The sequence below is a fragment of the Channa argus genome, chromosome 12, assembly GCF_033026475.1.
Source record: "Channa argus isolate prfri chromosome 12, Channa argus male v1.0, whole genome shotgun sequence".
Lineage (NCBI taxonomy): Eukaryota > Metazoa > Chordata > Actinopteri > Anabantiformes > Channidae > Channa > Channa argus.
The window spans coordinates 19,570,692-19,587,840 of NC_090208.1; the positions used below are offsets into that span (position 1 = coordinate 19,570,692).

General features: G+C 37.8%; 2 protein-coding genes across 2 annotated transcripts; one reads left to right on the top strand and one right to left on the bottom strand.

Annotated features, from left to right (window-relative positions):
• Positions 1-4,769: 4,769 nt before the first annotated feature.
• On the top strand, positions 4,770-10,659 carry cmasa (cytidine monophosphate N-acetylneuraminic acid synthetase a). Its single transcript, XM_067524283.1, has 8 exons — positions 4,770-5,020; positions 5,307-5,449; positions 5,627-5,782; positions 6,190-6,338; positions 6,488-6,582; positions 6,686-6,857; positions 6,936-7,101; positions 7,359-10,659. Exons 1-8 carry the CDS (start codon positions 4,812-4,814, stop codon positions 7,559-7,561), a joined length of 1,293 nt encoding a protein of 430 aa, XP_067380384.1. The 5' UTR covers positions 4,770-4,811; the 3' UTR covers positions 7,562-10,659.
• On the bottom strand, positions 8,764-16,930 carry LOC137137686 (E3 ubiquitin-protein ligase TRIM39). The gene is made up of 15 exons (XM_067524277.1): positions 16,794-16,930; positions 15,347-15,488; positions 14,818-15,070; positions 13,732-13,946; positions 13,452-13,556; positions 12,971-13,066; positions 12,375-12,608; positions 12,111-12,258; positions 11,659-11,706; positions 11,266-11,292; positions 11,106-11,170; positions 10,813-10,923; positions 10,036-10,154; positions 9,817-9,913; positions 8,764-9,097 (listed from the first exon to the last, which is right to left on the bottom strand). Exons 2-15 carry the CDS (start codon positions 15,485-15,487, stop codon positions 8,933-8,935), a joined length of 1,824 nt encoding a protein of 607 aa, XP_067380378.1. The 5' UTR covers position 15,488; positions 16,794-16,930; the 3' UTR covers positions 8,764-8,932.
• Positions 16,931-17,149: the final 219 nt, after the last annotated feature.

Below are 17,149 nucleotides of genomic sequence, written 5' to 3' on the forward strand. Positions count from 1 at the left end.
AAGTATTGAGATACAATACAAATGCATGGTTTCAGGTTTTGTTTTTTTTTTTGGTTTCTGGGTGTGCGCGTGCATGTGTGTGTCTGTGGGCTCAATTTCAAAGACAAAGGAACAGCTAAGAATCAGAAGGGGGTTGTAAACACACACAGCAGGGAGGCAAAGGTGGGGCAGACGATTTGATCCCCAAATTAGTCAAGTCATTTATCCACATACAGACCTATATTTATGATTTTAGCTATTTTAAAGAAATTAAGTGTCACTGTGACATGCTACAATCTACGATAAATCCATAGTAATCAGCAAATAAACTACAGAAAATAATAGCTACAACAATGTATAAAGTATTACTATTGTTGTTCGGCCAAATAAAACATGAATTACAATTTTTGCACATCCAGAGTGGCATCGGCTGCCAATTGAAGTGCTCGGCCAACCCAGCAGATACAACCTGGGATTCAGTGTCTTGCCCAACGACAATATATGTTCAGTAGGAGCCAGCCATTAAACCACCAGCCCCCGTCTTGGTAGAAAATTTTGCAGTTTCAAACCCCGAACTATGATCCAAAAAACTAACCCCAGTTCAACCCTGCTCATATAAATTTTGGGTAATTTCCAATAATGTACATCTGTGATAACACTGCTATCATTGTCATGTGAATCCACGATACTTAAAGTTTATTCCAAGGGGTTGAAACTAGCAATAGCACTTAATCCTCTAAACCTAACAATGATTTGTATTGGTTGCTATGGTTACATTTTCCTCTTTGTTTAATATTTAGTATCATTTAGTATCTTGAGCAAAGGTTTCTCTCTGCGACTTCCTGTATTGCCACCAAAGCTGATGTTTCCCATTTGCATGAGCTGATAAACAAAACCTACTGTCCAAAATACACGCACTTTGAATGCAAAACAAATATAGCATTTGTCGGCTAAAACAAGGAGGAGAAATGAGAGCCAGCTATAAAAGAGAGGTTTCTGATGAGAGGAGTGGTGCCGGAGGAATGAATGAATGGAATGTCACCTGGGCTGTCGGAGAGGTTTGGGTGGATGAGTAACTCTGCTCGCTTTTCTCTCTTCTTCTCTCCTCTTCCTAACTGTCATCGAAACTATTTTCTTTTTAGTTACATCACCTCTAACCCCCATTTCTTTTGCCTAAATAGTCTTTGGATGTTGAGTTTTGATAATAAAGTGCATCAAGTAACAAGTAACAAAGTGTGTTACATATACAGATCTGAGTGAGTTAAAAGAGCATCAGACACACAGCACTTCTATTCTTCTCTTTTCCTCTTCATGTTTTCAAATTGGTTGGCTCAGTTGGTAAGGTATGAACGGTTGTCCACGGACCACAGGGTCAGAGTCTCCTTGGGCAAGACACTGAACCCCAAGTTGCTCCCGGTGGGTCAGGCGAGCACCTTGCATTGCAGCCACCGCCATCGGTGTGTGACTGTGTGTGGAATGAGTGAATGGGAATCAACATTATAAAGCTTTGGATAAAAGTGCTATATAACAGGCCATTTGCTTTACTAAGAACACACATATTTGGAGCTTGCCCTGGTGCCCTTCTTTGTAGGACATAGGCAATAAAACAAACTGTGTCCTGAGATACTTGCCAACCAAATAAAAACTGTGTTTACCATAATATAAGTGAGTTATCAGAACATAAATATAATGTTTATAATTTATAAATTATAACTGTACGCAAGTAAATGAAATATATTCATAGTAGGCTCAGCAAATATGGTAAATTATTTTTCCACTCACCACACTATGAAAATCATGAACACCACAAGAGAATTGTTAGTGTTTGATTTTTCTGAAAGGCTTACAGAACTTGTAAAAGTGTACTGTTAATTAATGCTGGAGGAGGAACTCAATGATTTAAAACAATCCCTTAACACCAAAGAAAACCTTTACTGAAGGGAAACTAGTTTATTATAGTTTTTTTAATACATTATACTGACTGAATAATTATACTGACTAAACTAATAGCATTGATAATAATATTAAGATTTAAGAATGCTGCAAAATTGTGCAAAATACGGCACTGGCCTGATTGCAAGACTATAGACTTTTCGAAAAATTAGGTTTGAATAAGTGACTGGCAAACATGCCTCCACACTATCAGCTGTGTTACGAGTTTTTTGGTCTCCAATGTCGCTATAGACTCTTTCAGAGTCACACTAAATAAAGCACTGACAGTGTATGGTTAGTCCAGTTAAACCTGCAGGAGTGCCTGAACAATGAATGAAATGTGGTTAAAATAAATTAATTATGAGTGTAACTGAATTAATAACTAACAGCTTTACCACAGAGGTTAGAAAATCTGTCAACGAGCCAAGTGTTACAGTTTTCATTTATGATGAACTGAAAGATGGGAATGCAAAAGGACAGATCTGAGACAATATCTGCCAATGTAGGTTTTACTGTATTTCATGTTTCACTTCTATGATAGGTTTGGAAGATGGTGCAGGTGAGGGTGGTGGTCTTATCACCAGAGTCTTAATATATCCAGGCCAATGCATCAAATTCAAAAGGACAATGGACTCAAATGGTTAGCAATTCAGGGTAAAAACTAATTACCTGTTACTCTAATTTTTGGAAGAGTAAATTAAAATGTACAGTAAAATTTGACGCAAATTGATAGACTGTCTATTTGTTGCTTCATTGGTCCTATTTTTAGTGATATTGCCACATCCTGGAATCAAGGAGTGCTGATGAGTGTTTTGGTAAACACAATGCATCATAACAGATAGACCTGATGGGAAGCTGTGAAAATCATAGTTGTTGTTTTTGTAGTAAATCACAGTTTTAATACAGAATGGTAACAAAATAGTTTTTTTTTCTTAATTATGTTGATCATAAACTTTCCTGATTAACACAACCATATGTTATGCATGAAATCCAGAGATCTAAGTATGTAACCTAAATCTTAAATTACACTTTTAAATGGCTTAAGTAGTAAGGGACCACAATTTTTATTCTTGACTTATTTCTGTTGTTTTTACTTTCAATTCTTCCTCCCTCTGTCAATGTCATGTTGTTAAAGGAGGTCAGTTTGCATAGTTTATTTAGGTTTTGTTTTTCCAGCAGTGGGTGGTGGCACTGATCAGGTAGCATACCTGTGTGTATTTGTATGTGTATGTGTCTGCATGAGTGTGTGATTGTTTAGGCCGTTTTAGTATTAGAAAGCCTGTACTGTATTTCAGTATAAACTGTGTGGTGACCACCAGCAACTGTAAGTTGACATGTATCGTGGTCTAAATTTGTATTGGTAAAAAGTGGACGTAAGAACATGAAAAGAAAGCAAAAAAACAGACTCAGTGAACTATGTTAAGGATACAACAAACAAGAGAAACAGAAAGGAACAACACAATGATATAAAGACTGTCTCAGGAAGGAAACATCAGCAGACTTATGACGGCCATGAAGCAGATCTTGTCAGTCGGGTCCTTAAGTCAAATTTCCAGTAGACAAAATCAGCTTTCAGTTATGTAACAGCCAGTCAAAACCATTCCAGATTCCAGCTGCACAGTTAAAGGCATCGCCTTCCTTAAATGACACGTGGCCATTTAGGGGCAAGAGAAACAAGATATATCTAACTCCCTAGATGCTTCATATTTTATTGTGTTCACGTGTGACATGTTAACTTTGTCTGTCTGTAGTTTGGTGGTGGGCAGTGTACAGTAGGTTTATCAAAGCTTGAACCACGGAGTAAACCACCAGTAAAGTTGTGGGCTGCAAATAACTGCAAAATTTAATCGACCTATTTGACTTTATACACAACCAGACGAAAACAACAAAAAACGTTTATGTAACCGTTAAACACTACCTAAGTTAAATATTGTCCGAAAATAATTGGAAACTAAATTAGATGTTGGTGTAGTCTGCTGTGGCACTTCAGTTTTGTAACTATATTTTCATCGTCTGCAAATTAGCAACTAATTAGAGGAAGAACATAAAAAATAGCAAATGATCAAGAAGAGATAGCATAACTTTAATGAGATATCAAAAAAAAGGATTAATTATAATTCATCAGTTTGTACAGGAGAACTATACAAGATCTAACTTAGCTAGAAGAAGAAAGTTTTTAATTTTCCAATTCTACTTATTCAGTATTAAATAACGAAAAAAATGCAATTAGATTCAAGACAGAACATAAAAAGTGACATTAATTGTAAGATACTCATATTTAAACAGGCAGGAATAACTGTGACCTTTTTGTGTGGAGTTGTACGTTCACCGTGCTCGCATGGGTTTCTCTCTGTGTATGTCTCTCTGTGTTGGCCCTGGGACCGACTGTCAACCTTTCCAGGGTGTATCCTGCCTCTCACCCAATGACAGCCTGGAGTAGGGGGTACTTTTGGGAGGAATGGTAACGGCAACAATTTGTAAATACATTACTATTGACTTCATATGCCATTTGTTACTTCTCTTTGCATTTTCACAAGAAAAAAATAGAAAGGATGAGAATATGATTTCTAGGATGAGGTTTGGTCAAACTGGTTTGAATAATACATGCTAAAGGCAAATGTAAGTCTACTTTGAGACACCTGTGTTTTTATATTATCCCATATAGAAACAACAAAGACCCTTTAAATGCATAAAATTGCGCCGTAATTGTAGTGTATTAGGGTCTAAAATTGAGTTAGTTTGGTATCATTGGATTTTATGATCGTATCACATGATTTTATTTGATGTACACCAGATGTATACCAGAAGGTGGCGCTAACGCACCGACAATTGCTTGTCATGTGCTACTTCCGGGTCAGATGGGCTCGAGGAATATCGCTACATGAGATTGTTCCGTCGTCATGACGGACCATAAGGAAAATGTAAGGCTTAACTGTGAGCTGGACGTGCCGACCAAGAAGCGACCTCGGGTGGAAAAACACACAGCTGCTTTGATTCTGGCGAGAGGAGGAAGCAAAGGGATCCCGTTGAAAAACATTAAGAAGTTAGCAGGAGTCCCACTCATTGCATGGGTACTGAGGGCTGCTGTGGACTCTGGAATGTTTGACAGGTAGGTAAATAACGCTAAGCTTATCATGATTTAACCATTTTCTTTAAGCCCATAACAATCATGCATAAGAGTGTAGTCCTCTGTTTATAGATCTGTCAATTATGTCCTCAGAGTTTCCTTGCAATAAATGTAACATTGATAATGTAAATGACAAATATGTTTCACAAATATCATTGCTTGGGTATGTGCTGTGTACAAATGACATTGAATTATGCAGGAAACGTGACTTAACATTAACCAATGTCGAAGGGATGTACATTAATTATTTTATACTGCATTTTCACAGTGTGTGGGTATCGACAGATCATGACGAGATTGAGAATGTGGCAAAATCCTGGGGTGCCAAGGTGCATCGTCGTAGTCCCGAAGTCTCCAAAGACACTTCTACATCGCTGGATACCATCCAAGAGTTTGTCAGTCAACACCCAGGTACATAGTCCATTACAGGATGTGTCTGTGTAAAGTGCAGTGCAGTGTTTACATTTAAACAGACTGTTTGCAGACTGCTTACAACAGTCTGTTTAATTAGTGAGAAAGCACTATATAACCAAAGAATCGAGACAAAACAGCTTTAAAACACAACCTTTCTTGATTTTGCTTCTACAGAGGTGACTGTGATATGCAACATTCAGGCTACGTCCCCTTGTCTCCATCCAAAGCACCTGAAGGAGGCCCTAGAGAAGATGACAGAGTTCAAGTATGATTCTGTCTTCTCGGTGGTTAGGAGACACCAGTTCCGCTGGCAAGAGGTTAAGAAAGAATGTAAGTCAATAGACACAAGACTGTTGTTGCAGTCTCACAGAAAGTAGTCCCAGACTCATCTTAACAGCAGTAAATTTAATCAATATATAGCAATTCTACAGTAAATGTTGATTAAAATGTATCTGACACATTGAAATACCAGCTTTAGGACATAATCAAACACACTTTATACTGTATGTCCAAATACTGGATGGCAGATTTATTTAAGTCACTACAAAATAAAATAAAAAAGCCTGGATCTGCTCTGAATACTGTTTCAGTATCAGATAAGTTTTTGGCTTTAATGTACATTTGTTTTTTAAATTAATGCTATTTTGGGACATTTAAATAAATCCCATATGCAAAGTGACAATTGTTCAAGTTGTATAGTAGAATACTCTTTAAAGACATACCCTCCCTGCTTCTAGCTGATGGGTCATCAATTGAACGTACCAGGCCATTAAATCTGGATCCAGCCAGACGACCGCGGCGTCAGGACTGGAATGGAGAGCTCTGTGAAAATGGCTCCTTTTACTTCGCCACTAGACACCTTATTGAAAATAGGAGATGCCTGCAGGTAACTAGGCAGCACAAAGTATTTTTTGACACTGTAGCAAAGTGACTTTAGTAACTGAATAATACATTTTTGAGCTTATACACATTTATTATATAGGTCTTTTCTTTCTTCTGTCTTATTCAGTTTTTTCTCTATTTCACTCTCTCCAGGGTGATAATGTAGCCTACTACGAGATGCCACCAGAGTACAGCGTGGACATAGATGTGGATATCGACTGGCCTGTGGCAGAACAGAGGGTTCTGAGGTGAGAAATATGTTAACACTCTGAAGAAGAAAATGAGATGGGCAGCTACATACAGCACTTATGCAGGCAGATACATTTGTTTTCCATTTCCTTCTTCACACAGGTATGGTTACTTCGGCCAGGACACACCTGAGGTGGTTCGGCTGATGTTCTGCAATGTTTGTGTATGTTTAACAGACAGCTGGATCAGTTTGTCTTCATCTAAAAAGAAGGATGTGACTATTAATCCAAAAGACACTCTTGGCATCTGTATGTTGAAAGAACAAGATGTGGAGGTAGGAATTTGTCAATGCTTTAAAAAGTATTGACTCACATCATATTACCGCACATTACCTTCTGATTTGCTGTACCAGGTTTGGTTGCTGACCTCCACTGAGGATCCTATGGCCCAGTTGTTGGCTGATGTACTGGTCAAGAGCACGCGTTGCAACGTCATATCGGTTGGAGAGGAGCCGAAGCATGATTTGGAACAGCTACTGGACGAGAAAAATCTAGAATGGAAGGACGTGGCATACATGGGTAAAGTAGCTACGCCTGTAAAAATCAATATAGTCATGAAATCCAGTGGCATCTCTACTAAAATGTGTTAGTAAAACAATTAGCAGAAAACAAATATGCAACAATAATATATTTAATATTTACAGTTTTTATCACTTGTTTACAGCTTCATAAATGTGATTTATTATTTTTGTGTTTTACAAAGCTTATATGTTTTGGAAACACAGTTTTATATTTATATTTTTTTTCCCTCTTCTTGCCACTTTTTCTTTTCTCAGGTTATAACAAACAAGATGTCACCTGTCTGAATCTGGCAGGTTTAAGTACAGTACCTGCAAAGGCTCCAGTGGAAATCACTGTAAAATACTCCTGCCAGCATCCTGGGGGAATGGGAGCTGTTGGGGAGTTTGCTGAACACATTCTCCTGCAAAAACAAAAGGGCAAGTCTCTGCAGGACCGCATTGATGGCTGTAGCTCCTAATTTTAAATGAGAGCTTTAATCAATTTTAATTAATTTCACATGGTAAGATTTAAGATGGAGGCAGTTTATACACTACATCTACATTTTACATTTAGTCATTTTACACTTCCTAAAAACTCAATTAATGAAACAAATCTCATCCAGGAAATCCTCATTATTTTATTTTAGATTAAAAAAAAAAATTAAAAATTAAAATAAAAAAAATAAATAAAAAAATAAAATAATGACACAAACAGTAACAGTAATCCTTAACAGTCTAAAAAATAAAAATGCGCATCTTTCCCCAGGATGCACTGTTCTCTTTTTACACGGCCCGTTGTGTTTCCCGTTATTTCCCATTCGGGAAACACAAATAATTGGAAACTAAATTAGATGTTGGTGTAGTCTGTGGCTGTGGCACTGAAAGTTTTCCAACTATTTGTTTCATCGTCTGCAAATTAGCAACTAATTAGAAGAAGAACATAAAAAATATCATTGTAAAATACTCCTGCCAGCATTCTGGGGGAATGGGAGCTGTTGGGGGGTTTGCTGAACACATTCTCCTGCAAAAACAAAGGGGGAGTCTCTGCAGGACCACACTGACATCTGTAGCTCCTAATTTTAAATGAGAGCTTTAATCAATTTTATTCAACTTCACAAGGTAAGATTTAAGATGGATGCAGTTTATACTCTAATGATGACAAATGAATTTAAACAAAACTTTAACTTAAATTGATATAAAAGATTGACTTTCTAAAGTTAACTATGACTGATCCCAAATAAATTTCACCAGTTTAATCTATTTTTTCTTTTTTTCTGTGACATCAGGGGTTCCACAGTGGATACAGCCACTTCTGGTTAATAGTAAAGATGCTGGTGTAACTTTTCTTTAGCTGTATCACACTGTGTCACACATTCAGAATCGTTTGTTTATTTCAGACAAAACAGCTAAATCCATGAATTTAATATAACCCTAATGACGCTTTGCTTATCAAATAAAAAGTAAAAGTAATTACAAGGATGGAAAATGGCCAGAGAAAAGGATAAGAAACTCTAAAGTCAGCCTTAGTGGTGCCGACAGGAGTTTGGCTGAAGCTTCAAATTTAAAACATACAGACATGATGGTAATACGACATGCAACTATCGGCAAGAAAGCAAAAGTCAAAAATTCCCAAAAACCCAGTCCTGAGAGGAGAATAAAAGATAATAGTCATGCTTAAATGTCTGGTTCAGAGGAAATTTTATTTTTTAAATACATAATCAACTTCAGATCATTGAAATAACTACAATAAAACCTTGGTGAACACACATTTGCCAACTGTATTTTACAAAGGACCTAACTGAACAAATATACAGTGTATGAAAAAAATGAAAAAGAAATGCAAATATCTTTCAGGTGTTGTGCCACTGTGTCATGTTTACTTGCGTGATAACCAGTGGCCCATCATTCTTTCCTGATTTATTAGTACAAGGGCTGAAGAAAGGGTAGACGCATTCACTGAAAGTGTCATTGAATGTGTAGATGTGAATTTTAGCATCAACGTTGTAGAAAGACACCTGCAACCACGAGAAAAGGAAACAAATTATTATTTGAAAACAGAACCACTGGATAAAGAATATACACAGTAATTGTAAAAGATCAGGATCATCTGGTCATCATCACACATGGTATAAATACAGAATCACAGGCCCGTCTACAATTAAGAAGTAACCAGTGTACACAAACCAAGGAGTGGTCTTACATGTACAGTAGAACAGAATATTCATTAGTAGTTAAACCCCTACTGATTCTAGGTCTCAACACTAGAGGGAGACATACACAAGAAGCAATAGAGGAAATACACGAGTGAATTTCTGTTTTCATAGAAAGGATTTGATGTGAATTCTGGAGTTACACTGTGGGCAGCATATTGGTGGAGGGGCTGCCTCACAGCTAGAAGGTTTTTGGTTTGTATCCAGCTTAGGTTTTCTATGTGTGGATGTTCTCCTGGTTATTTGGCTTTTCTACCAGGTATTCCGGTTTCCTCCCACAATCCAAAGAAATGCATGTTACTTACTTTTAGACCCCAAATTGCTCATAAGTGTGAATGTGAGAGTGAATGATTGTCTGTTTGTGTATATGTTGCTGTGCTGGCGATATGTCCAAGATAAGCAGTTACAGAAAATGGATGGATGGGTTATACTGTTAAAGTGGTATATTGTTATAGAGGGCTCATCTTTAGATCACTGCCCCTAAGGAGCTTCCAGTGACAATTTAATCATATTTTTAACTGCACCTGTCCTTTCTCAAAGTCCACAAATACCCCAATCTTATGTGGTTGGACATTCATAAGGGCATCTGAAGAGGGTTCTGAGTGAAAAGCATACTTGTTTCTGCAGGAGAACAGAACAAGAGAAATGAAAAGACAGTTCAATACACAGTTAAATTATACATTTAGTGTCAGGTTCATTTACTGAACAAGTACATGAAAAGTTTTTTTGAAGACAGGACTCACTTGTCTCTTAGGCTGAGGAACCAGAATCCATTGTTTGGGGTAACTTCAATCTTCCCCTTCCTGATGACTGATTGTCTGGCCACCCCCAGGTCCCAGTCTGTCTTCCCACCCACCTCCACCTGTTCAGGAGACATAGGACACATCCAATTAGTAATTGAATCAAACACTGAAACATAGGAAAGAGGGCGGCTGTAGCTCAGTTGGTAAAGGCAGTTGTCCACGGACCACAGGGTGAGTGGTGTGATCTCCGGCCCTGGCTATATGTCGAAGTGTTCCTGGGCAAGATACTGAACCCCTAACAGCCCGTTCCCATCCCCAGCTGTGCAGGGCCGCTCCAAGCCCGGTAGAAATTGGGGAGGGTTGCGTCAAGAAGGGCATCCGGCTTAAAAACTGTGCCAAATCAACATGCGGACAATGATCTGCTGTGGCGACCCTGAACTCACGGGATAAGCAGAAAGGACAAAAAAAAACAAACAAACAAACAAAAAAAACTGAAACATAGGAAAAGCTTGAAAGGACATGTGTTACTACCGTATTTGGTCATGTCAGTTTACTTGCGATCATAAATTAAATGTAATTTGACTAGTTGTTGATTTTAACAAATCATTGTTGTTTCCAAAAACACTTCATTTTTATATTACAATCATTGTGCTACAATGTGATTATATTATTATTATTATATCATTATATTTCATATACGCATGTTTATTTATTTACCGACAATTTATAGACAGGAGTATATTCTGTTTAGATTAGTCAGACGAAAGCCGCTCTTACCTCCCAGTAGTGTCTCCCAGAGGACATTTCCTCTTGTCCCAGAACACAGATGACTTTGTCAAATCTCTCTGGATTATTTGGAAGTAGGTGATGTCTATCTCCATATCTAACCTGCAGAAAGTGTTTTGAAACACTGTTACTGATCCACAAGGTCATTTAGAGACCCTCTCGTCTGCCCCCCATTTTAATACACTGTAATGTGGAAAAAAAATAAAATAAAATGTGATGGTAAAGAAAAATGAACTGTGAATGATTCATTCATAAGTTGTGTAATAATTAAATTAGAGTCTCACACTTTTCATGTTCTCTGTCAGAATCAGTCTGGGATGGGCAGTGTTAGAGTCCAGAGTTACATCAACTGTTAGATATTTATATATTTAAAAAAAAAAATCTTTAAATTAGCTCCACACGCCAATATTGATGTTTTTTCGTGATTTAGTCTGTGTAACACACCTGCATACTCCTGTATTGTCTTGACCCCTGAAGAAAAACAGAGAAAATTTTGTTACAACTCACTGATCCACAATGTACTTTAGTTTGTATTAATAACTGGTTTAAGTTGGAATGTGCATACGTAGTGTAATGTAGATGTTTAAAGTAGAATAGCAAAGTGTCACTCGGTTTGCATGATCTACATCAGCTGTAGCCAATATCCTAAAGAGCTGCAGCACATGCTAATTTTCCAGCTGTCACTGCACAACCCTTCCAGCTTCCTGATCCAGGTAATCACCAGTGGGTAGTGTAAGAATAGTTGGAAAAGCAGGACTCTTAAGTGCTGCATGGAACATATTCCCTGGTGTATGTACAGTACAGTTTATCTAAGGTGCAGTGGGATCGGACACTCACTGGGCTGCTTTTGGAGTTTACTGGGTTCCAGTACTGAGCCAGCAAAACCTGAAAAAGCCACAAGGGGACATGGTTCAGGGGCTGAACACCAATTTAATCCAACCCCTAAATGCTCAGAGAAATGTTAATGAGACAAAATAAATGTTGTGTGTGGTTAGCTCCTCTGTGTGAGTTGCTTGTTAAAAGTGTTCATATTTATTTTGCGCTTGATTGAAAGGTTAGTCTCAAACATGTTTCACAGGTCCACAAAATGATCCCAATGATGTATAGCAAGAAATAAATAAGACAGGAAAAACTGATATTGTTAAAGGAAGAAAAGCCTTGCTAAATATCAGTCAACGCTAACCAGCCTTTTCTCTTGTTTCTATATACCCCAGGCTTTTGGCTAAAACTACCACTCAAATGTCTTTGTTGTTAACTTAAAAATCAGGATGGTTTTGCAAGTCACTAACCTGTCTCTTCAATGTTCTTGAGCTCCCTCTGAAACCTCTCCACCAGAGCTGCCATCGACCTGTAGATGGTCCTTGTTCCCAGGTCAGAGGTTACTGAAACCTCAGACCAGTCTTTGGCAGTTGGGGGACTTGAGAGGATAGGAAACGTCTGAAATGGAGATGTAAATTAATGAAGGCGTGTGAGATGACCCAAAATTGGCACTAGTGAGGTTTCCATCAATGTTTGCTCTATGTCGGTAAACTGAACCTTGGATTCTCACCAACCTTGACACAATGTATGTGGTCGTCTGATTGGGCAAGCTCAGTGAGGATGCTTTCTCTCCTCCGTAGCTCTTCAACTTCCAGCTCTAGCTGTCTTATCATAGCATTGGCCTGGAGCTCTGCCGCCCTTCGGCTCATCTCCATCACCTCCCTCAGGTCTGCTTGGGAGCGCTCAATGGCAGACACCATTGCAGAAAACAGGCAAACGATGCCAGCCGTCTCTTGCTCCACTGCCAACTAGAGAGTTTATAAGAGTGTGTATGTATTTCTTATCTTTTCAACCGGATGTTAGCTACTTTGAGATCCCCCTGTGCATCATAACTCTAAATATAAAACAGATTGATCGTTGCACTCCCCAAAACATAGCAAAAAGTCAAGTAGAAATTAAAAGATTGCCTAAACACTTGCCTAAATCCCAAAAAACACAAAAAATAATGAAAAAACAACCATTACACTTTATGCAAAGTAGGTTATAGCGGGAGAAATATTGGCAATATCGGTAGATATTTGGAAAAGATAGCTTAATTTTTAGAAATGTTGAGGAAAAAAGTGTTTGTGATAAACTGCACACTTTTTGTATTTGCAGTGGTTTTAACTACCTCCAAGTCAGTCACCGAGGCTCTGATCTCTTTGATCTTTATTAATCTCTCTCTGACCATCTCTTGAATTTCCTGCTCTGACACACGTAGCAGTGCCTAAACACACACACACATACACAGCAGAACGGACAACAGCAGCAAGAAAAATATCCAATGCAATGGTAAATGGTTTGCTTAAATAGAGCTTTTCAAAGCACCTTACAAGGTACCCAACACATGCTATGACATATAACCAGGAGGAACTGGGAGTCACAACATTGAACTTGTGCTTCGTGGCCACTCAATGCTCACATTCGTGTGTTATTTTGAGTCATATCTTTGCAATCACGTGTCAACTGTCACCTTTAAAACTTGTAGTAGTTACTTCTCTTAAAGCCTCTTTTATCCTGTTAGAACATAATAAAGTACGGAGTAAACACTGCAAAGTCTGAATCACTCAGTCCAAAAATCCTCTTATTTTTTTGCTTTGTAGTTTCTCTACCTTGGTTTCCATCCACTCATCTTCGACAGTCACTGTGTCATGATCCTGATGATCCTCAGTCTCACAGTCAGTACAGATACACGCTCGATCAGTCCTACAGTAAATCTGAAATCAAAGAGAAAGAATGTCATACATTTGTACAAGAGGAACTTAAAGTCAGACACTAAACGTATATGTTCTCTTATAGATAACGCATTGAAGTACAATTAAAGCGCATACATGAGCACAGAAATTTCAAACGGTTAATGGCAGATATTTATTTATTTATTTAATATTTTACCAGTATGCCTCTGTGGTGGAGCTCACAGATGGGGAGGTTTTGGCTGTTTGCAGCTCCGCTAACACTGAATCTTCTCCGGCCTCGGAGGTGAGTGAAAAGTGAAGGAGGTGGAGGAATCCCAGAGGTATGGTTGGCGGCAGCAATTGGACTCTGGTTTGGTACCGAAGAAGCTAGTGTGTTTGTGTCTGGAGAACGTGATTTTGGGGTGGATTCACCTTACAAAGCAAGATTAACCAGAATTGAGCTGTGAACCTTCTTTTACTGAGATCTTTCAGTACACACTGCTGAGAAGGTTCTAGGGACGGCTGTGTTGTTCCGCGCATATCAGAAATAAAACATTTCTCAACAATGGATTGCCATGACACATTATAGTATTATATTTAATTCTAATGACTTTCTATGACTTACAATAGAGACACCAGTAACTTGATTTGTGATCACTACCTATAGTGTCGATGACTTTCCCATCAGCCCTTATTGTGTTTAATGCTAATTAGAAAAGGGGGCTAACATACTAGCCTAGCAACAGGACACAGGCCCAAAAAGCCTTTTTTTCCCATCGTAAAATTAGTGGCTCTAAAATGGTGAATAAACTTTTCTTCTTACAAACTCAGAGAATAGAATCTTTCTATTATCACAAATTTAATATTGAGCTGGTGGGTAATTCTATTTTATCTTCATTCATATTTGGAGGAGGTGAACATGTTCTGTGGGCCCAAAAACACAGCTAGATGCCAATGAAAGTGATAGGAGGGAAAATCTACCATTTTTTGTTCTAACTTAAGATAGAATAACAAATTTAATTAATTTGGATAAGATGATATTCTGGACATTTTTACTAATAATGGTAGATAGATTACGTAATATGTATATTTGTTTTCTCTTACATTACAGGAGTTTTTAACAATATGGTCTGATAAATAAAATCTGATAATATGCATCAATAAATATACATTTAAAATTGTAATCTTTAAATGCAATTAACCTCTTACTGTAATTATTTTCAGCATCTTTCCAAAACTCACAAAAAAAGGCTAATATTGCCCATAGTTTCACTGCAGAGGGAAACACATCACGTTGTCTTACCTTGGAAATGAGTGTCACAGTTCATCATAGTCTGTGACTTTGATCGAGGTCGATGCAGCTTCCTCTTTAATTCATCAAATACATTTTTTGTTGTGCAAACTTCTCCATCTCCTCTTCCCCCTCTCTTATCTCTGTCCACTCCTCCTCCTCCTCCCATAGATCGGAACTGCTCAGTGATCTCTCGGAGGGTCCTGTTGATCTGGAGGTCTGGTCGCTTCTGGAAGGTTCTCTTGCAGAGAGGGCACTGGCATATCTAAGAATGGATGAAGAGGAAAGGAGAGGACAAGGGAAGCAACAAGAGGAGATAACGAAATAAAAAAGTAACCAGAGATCTAAATAAATACATAGTAAATTCACAAGCTTGAGCAGACCAAGAAAAATTGTTTAGAAGTGAACAGTGTATGATGAGCACTGTACTAGAAAGACAAAAACAGGGAAAGAAGGAAAGGAAGGACAAAAAAAAGACACCTTACTGTCCCACCTATGACTTATTTTAGGTAACACACATTTACTGTTCACACTCACACACCTTCAATCCGTCCCAGTATCTGCTGATGCAGGTCATGCAGAAGCTGTGGCCGCATGGTGTGGAAGAAGGGTTAGTGAACACGTCGAGGCATATGGAGCACTGGAACTGCTCATCAGTCAGAAAACTACCATATAAGGACATCCTATAGAAATAAAAGAGACAAATACATAGTTGAATTAATAATGGCACAATTTTTAATACAACAACACTAAACTTCCGTCCGAAGCTCCTTGGTAACAACAATCTATAAAAGAGTTTGTACATAATGACCTTCTTTAAAACGTGTAACACTTTACTGTCATTCCCGTGCTGCTTGGAGACGATTCTTCACCCAGTTTCTGCTCACAAACTTTAACTAAAGTGCCTTCGTTGCTTAAACTATTAAACCCCAAAGTCTGCTTTAACAGTCCAGTGCACCGTGCGCCCTGACCTTAAAGTATGTGCCCACCCACCAAACGATATTCAACCTTATTTCTCTCAAAATGTAACTAGCAAAAATAAGTGAAGATACATATGTAAGTTCAACTTGGTCATTCATAGAATATGGTTAATTTTTTTTACACTGGATGCACCAAACAAAAATAGTGCTATTATTAACTAATGAGCATAAGATTGCTACTGCATTTGTCTGATAGCAATCAAATATAAAACATAAAAATTACCATAACTTGTTGTTTAATGTTTCTGATGATCACTCAGCCTTTGAGTAATCGTGTATCAATTTACACTTGGATGTTGACCAACACTTTTGACCAGGATTTCAATTAGTTTTGTTTTGTATATATTCATAATTATGAATCCTGACTTTTTCTTTATCTTTGTTCAGTCTTGGTAATGTGAGAGTTGTTTGCCCTTTTTTAATAACAGTGAGGGAAACTTTTTTTGTTTGTTAAAGATGGCAGCTTGATGAAAAGAGAAAACTGAAGTAAAGTGAAGAGCAGGTAGTGAACAGTCTCTGAGAGAACAGTAACAGTGAACCACAACAGTAAACCGATAGACCAGACAGCTACACAATGAGAGACGGAAAAGATAAAGACTTGTCTCAAATCTGTCCTGGATTGTCATATTGGGGAAGAGAAAATAATTTCTCCATGTAAAACCACACTCAATTTTACTATAGGTCCCATAACTCTGCATGCTTGAGTCTTAAATCTTCTGTAACATTATGGCTATTTTTGAGCTTAATCACTCTGAAGTAAGGTTTGAATCTTAATACAAATCTATCAGCATAAACAAACTAAACAAATAGTTAGATGAAACACTCCTGCTATAAAATAATAAAATAAAATCAATTAATAGACCTGAAGACATGATGTTAACAACTGTATAAATTAGTCTTTCAAAATCAAGTGCTCGACTGACTTTGGTTTGCAACTAAAATAATTGCTGCATATTAAAATATCTAATGTTAACATTAAATATGAAAAAAGAGAGTAAAGGCTGATACCTTAGTGGAGGTTTTGTAAGAAGGTTGACACAAGATCCAGAGATGTGTCTAAACCTTTCTTGTTACATGTGTTGTTGTATCTTGATTGTCCCTTATGAATTTACTCTGTGTCTCGGGCTGCCACAGGCTATTCTTTATAAATGTGTCTGTGTGTGACGTTTGTGATTTCCATTTCCTGTGGGAAAGAAAGTCACCCTACACCCACTTACCTGTCTCTGTTTTTCTAGGTAAATGTGGGAGGACTGGTTAAGATGAAAGAAGGACACACGCACAGACTAGGTGAAATGGTCACATTCCTATCCCTTAACATATTTCAAAAAATTGTTTTATTTTCTGGGTGAAGGGTCAAATTTAGA

What these genes read in the sequence shown, in the direction of transcription:
- cmasa (XM_067524283.1), top strand. Translation starts at nt 4,812, where the DNA reads ATGACGGACCATAAGGAAAATGTAAGGCTTAACTGTGAGCTGGACGTG. An exon ending in GCAGAACAGAGGGTTCTGAG is followed by an intron (nt 6,583 to 6,685) that starts GTGAGAAATATG and finishes TTCTTCACACAG; the next exon opens with GTATGGTTACTTCGGCCAGG. An exon ending in GAAGGACGTGGCATACATGG is followed by an intron (nt 7,102 to 7,358) that starts GTAAAGTAGCTA and finishes TTCTTTTCTCAG; the next exon opens with GTTATAACAAACAAGATGTC.
- LOC137137686 (XM_067524277.1), bottom strand. Translation starts at nt 15,487, where the DNA reads ATGTCCTTATATGGTAGTTTTCTGACTGATGAGCAGTTCCAGTGCTCC. An exon ending in CCTCGGTGACTGACTTGGAG is followed by an intron (nt 12,609 to 12,970) that starts GTAGTTAAAACC and finishes TAAACTCTCTAG; the next exon opens with TTGGCAGTGGAGCAAGAGAC. An exon ending in CTGGGAGACACTACTGGGAG is followed by an intron (nt 10,155 to 10,812) that starts GTAAGAGCGGCT and finishes TCTCCTGAACAG; the next exon opens with GTGGAGGTGGGTGGGAAGAC.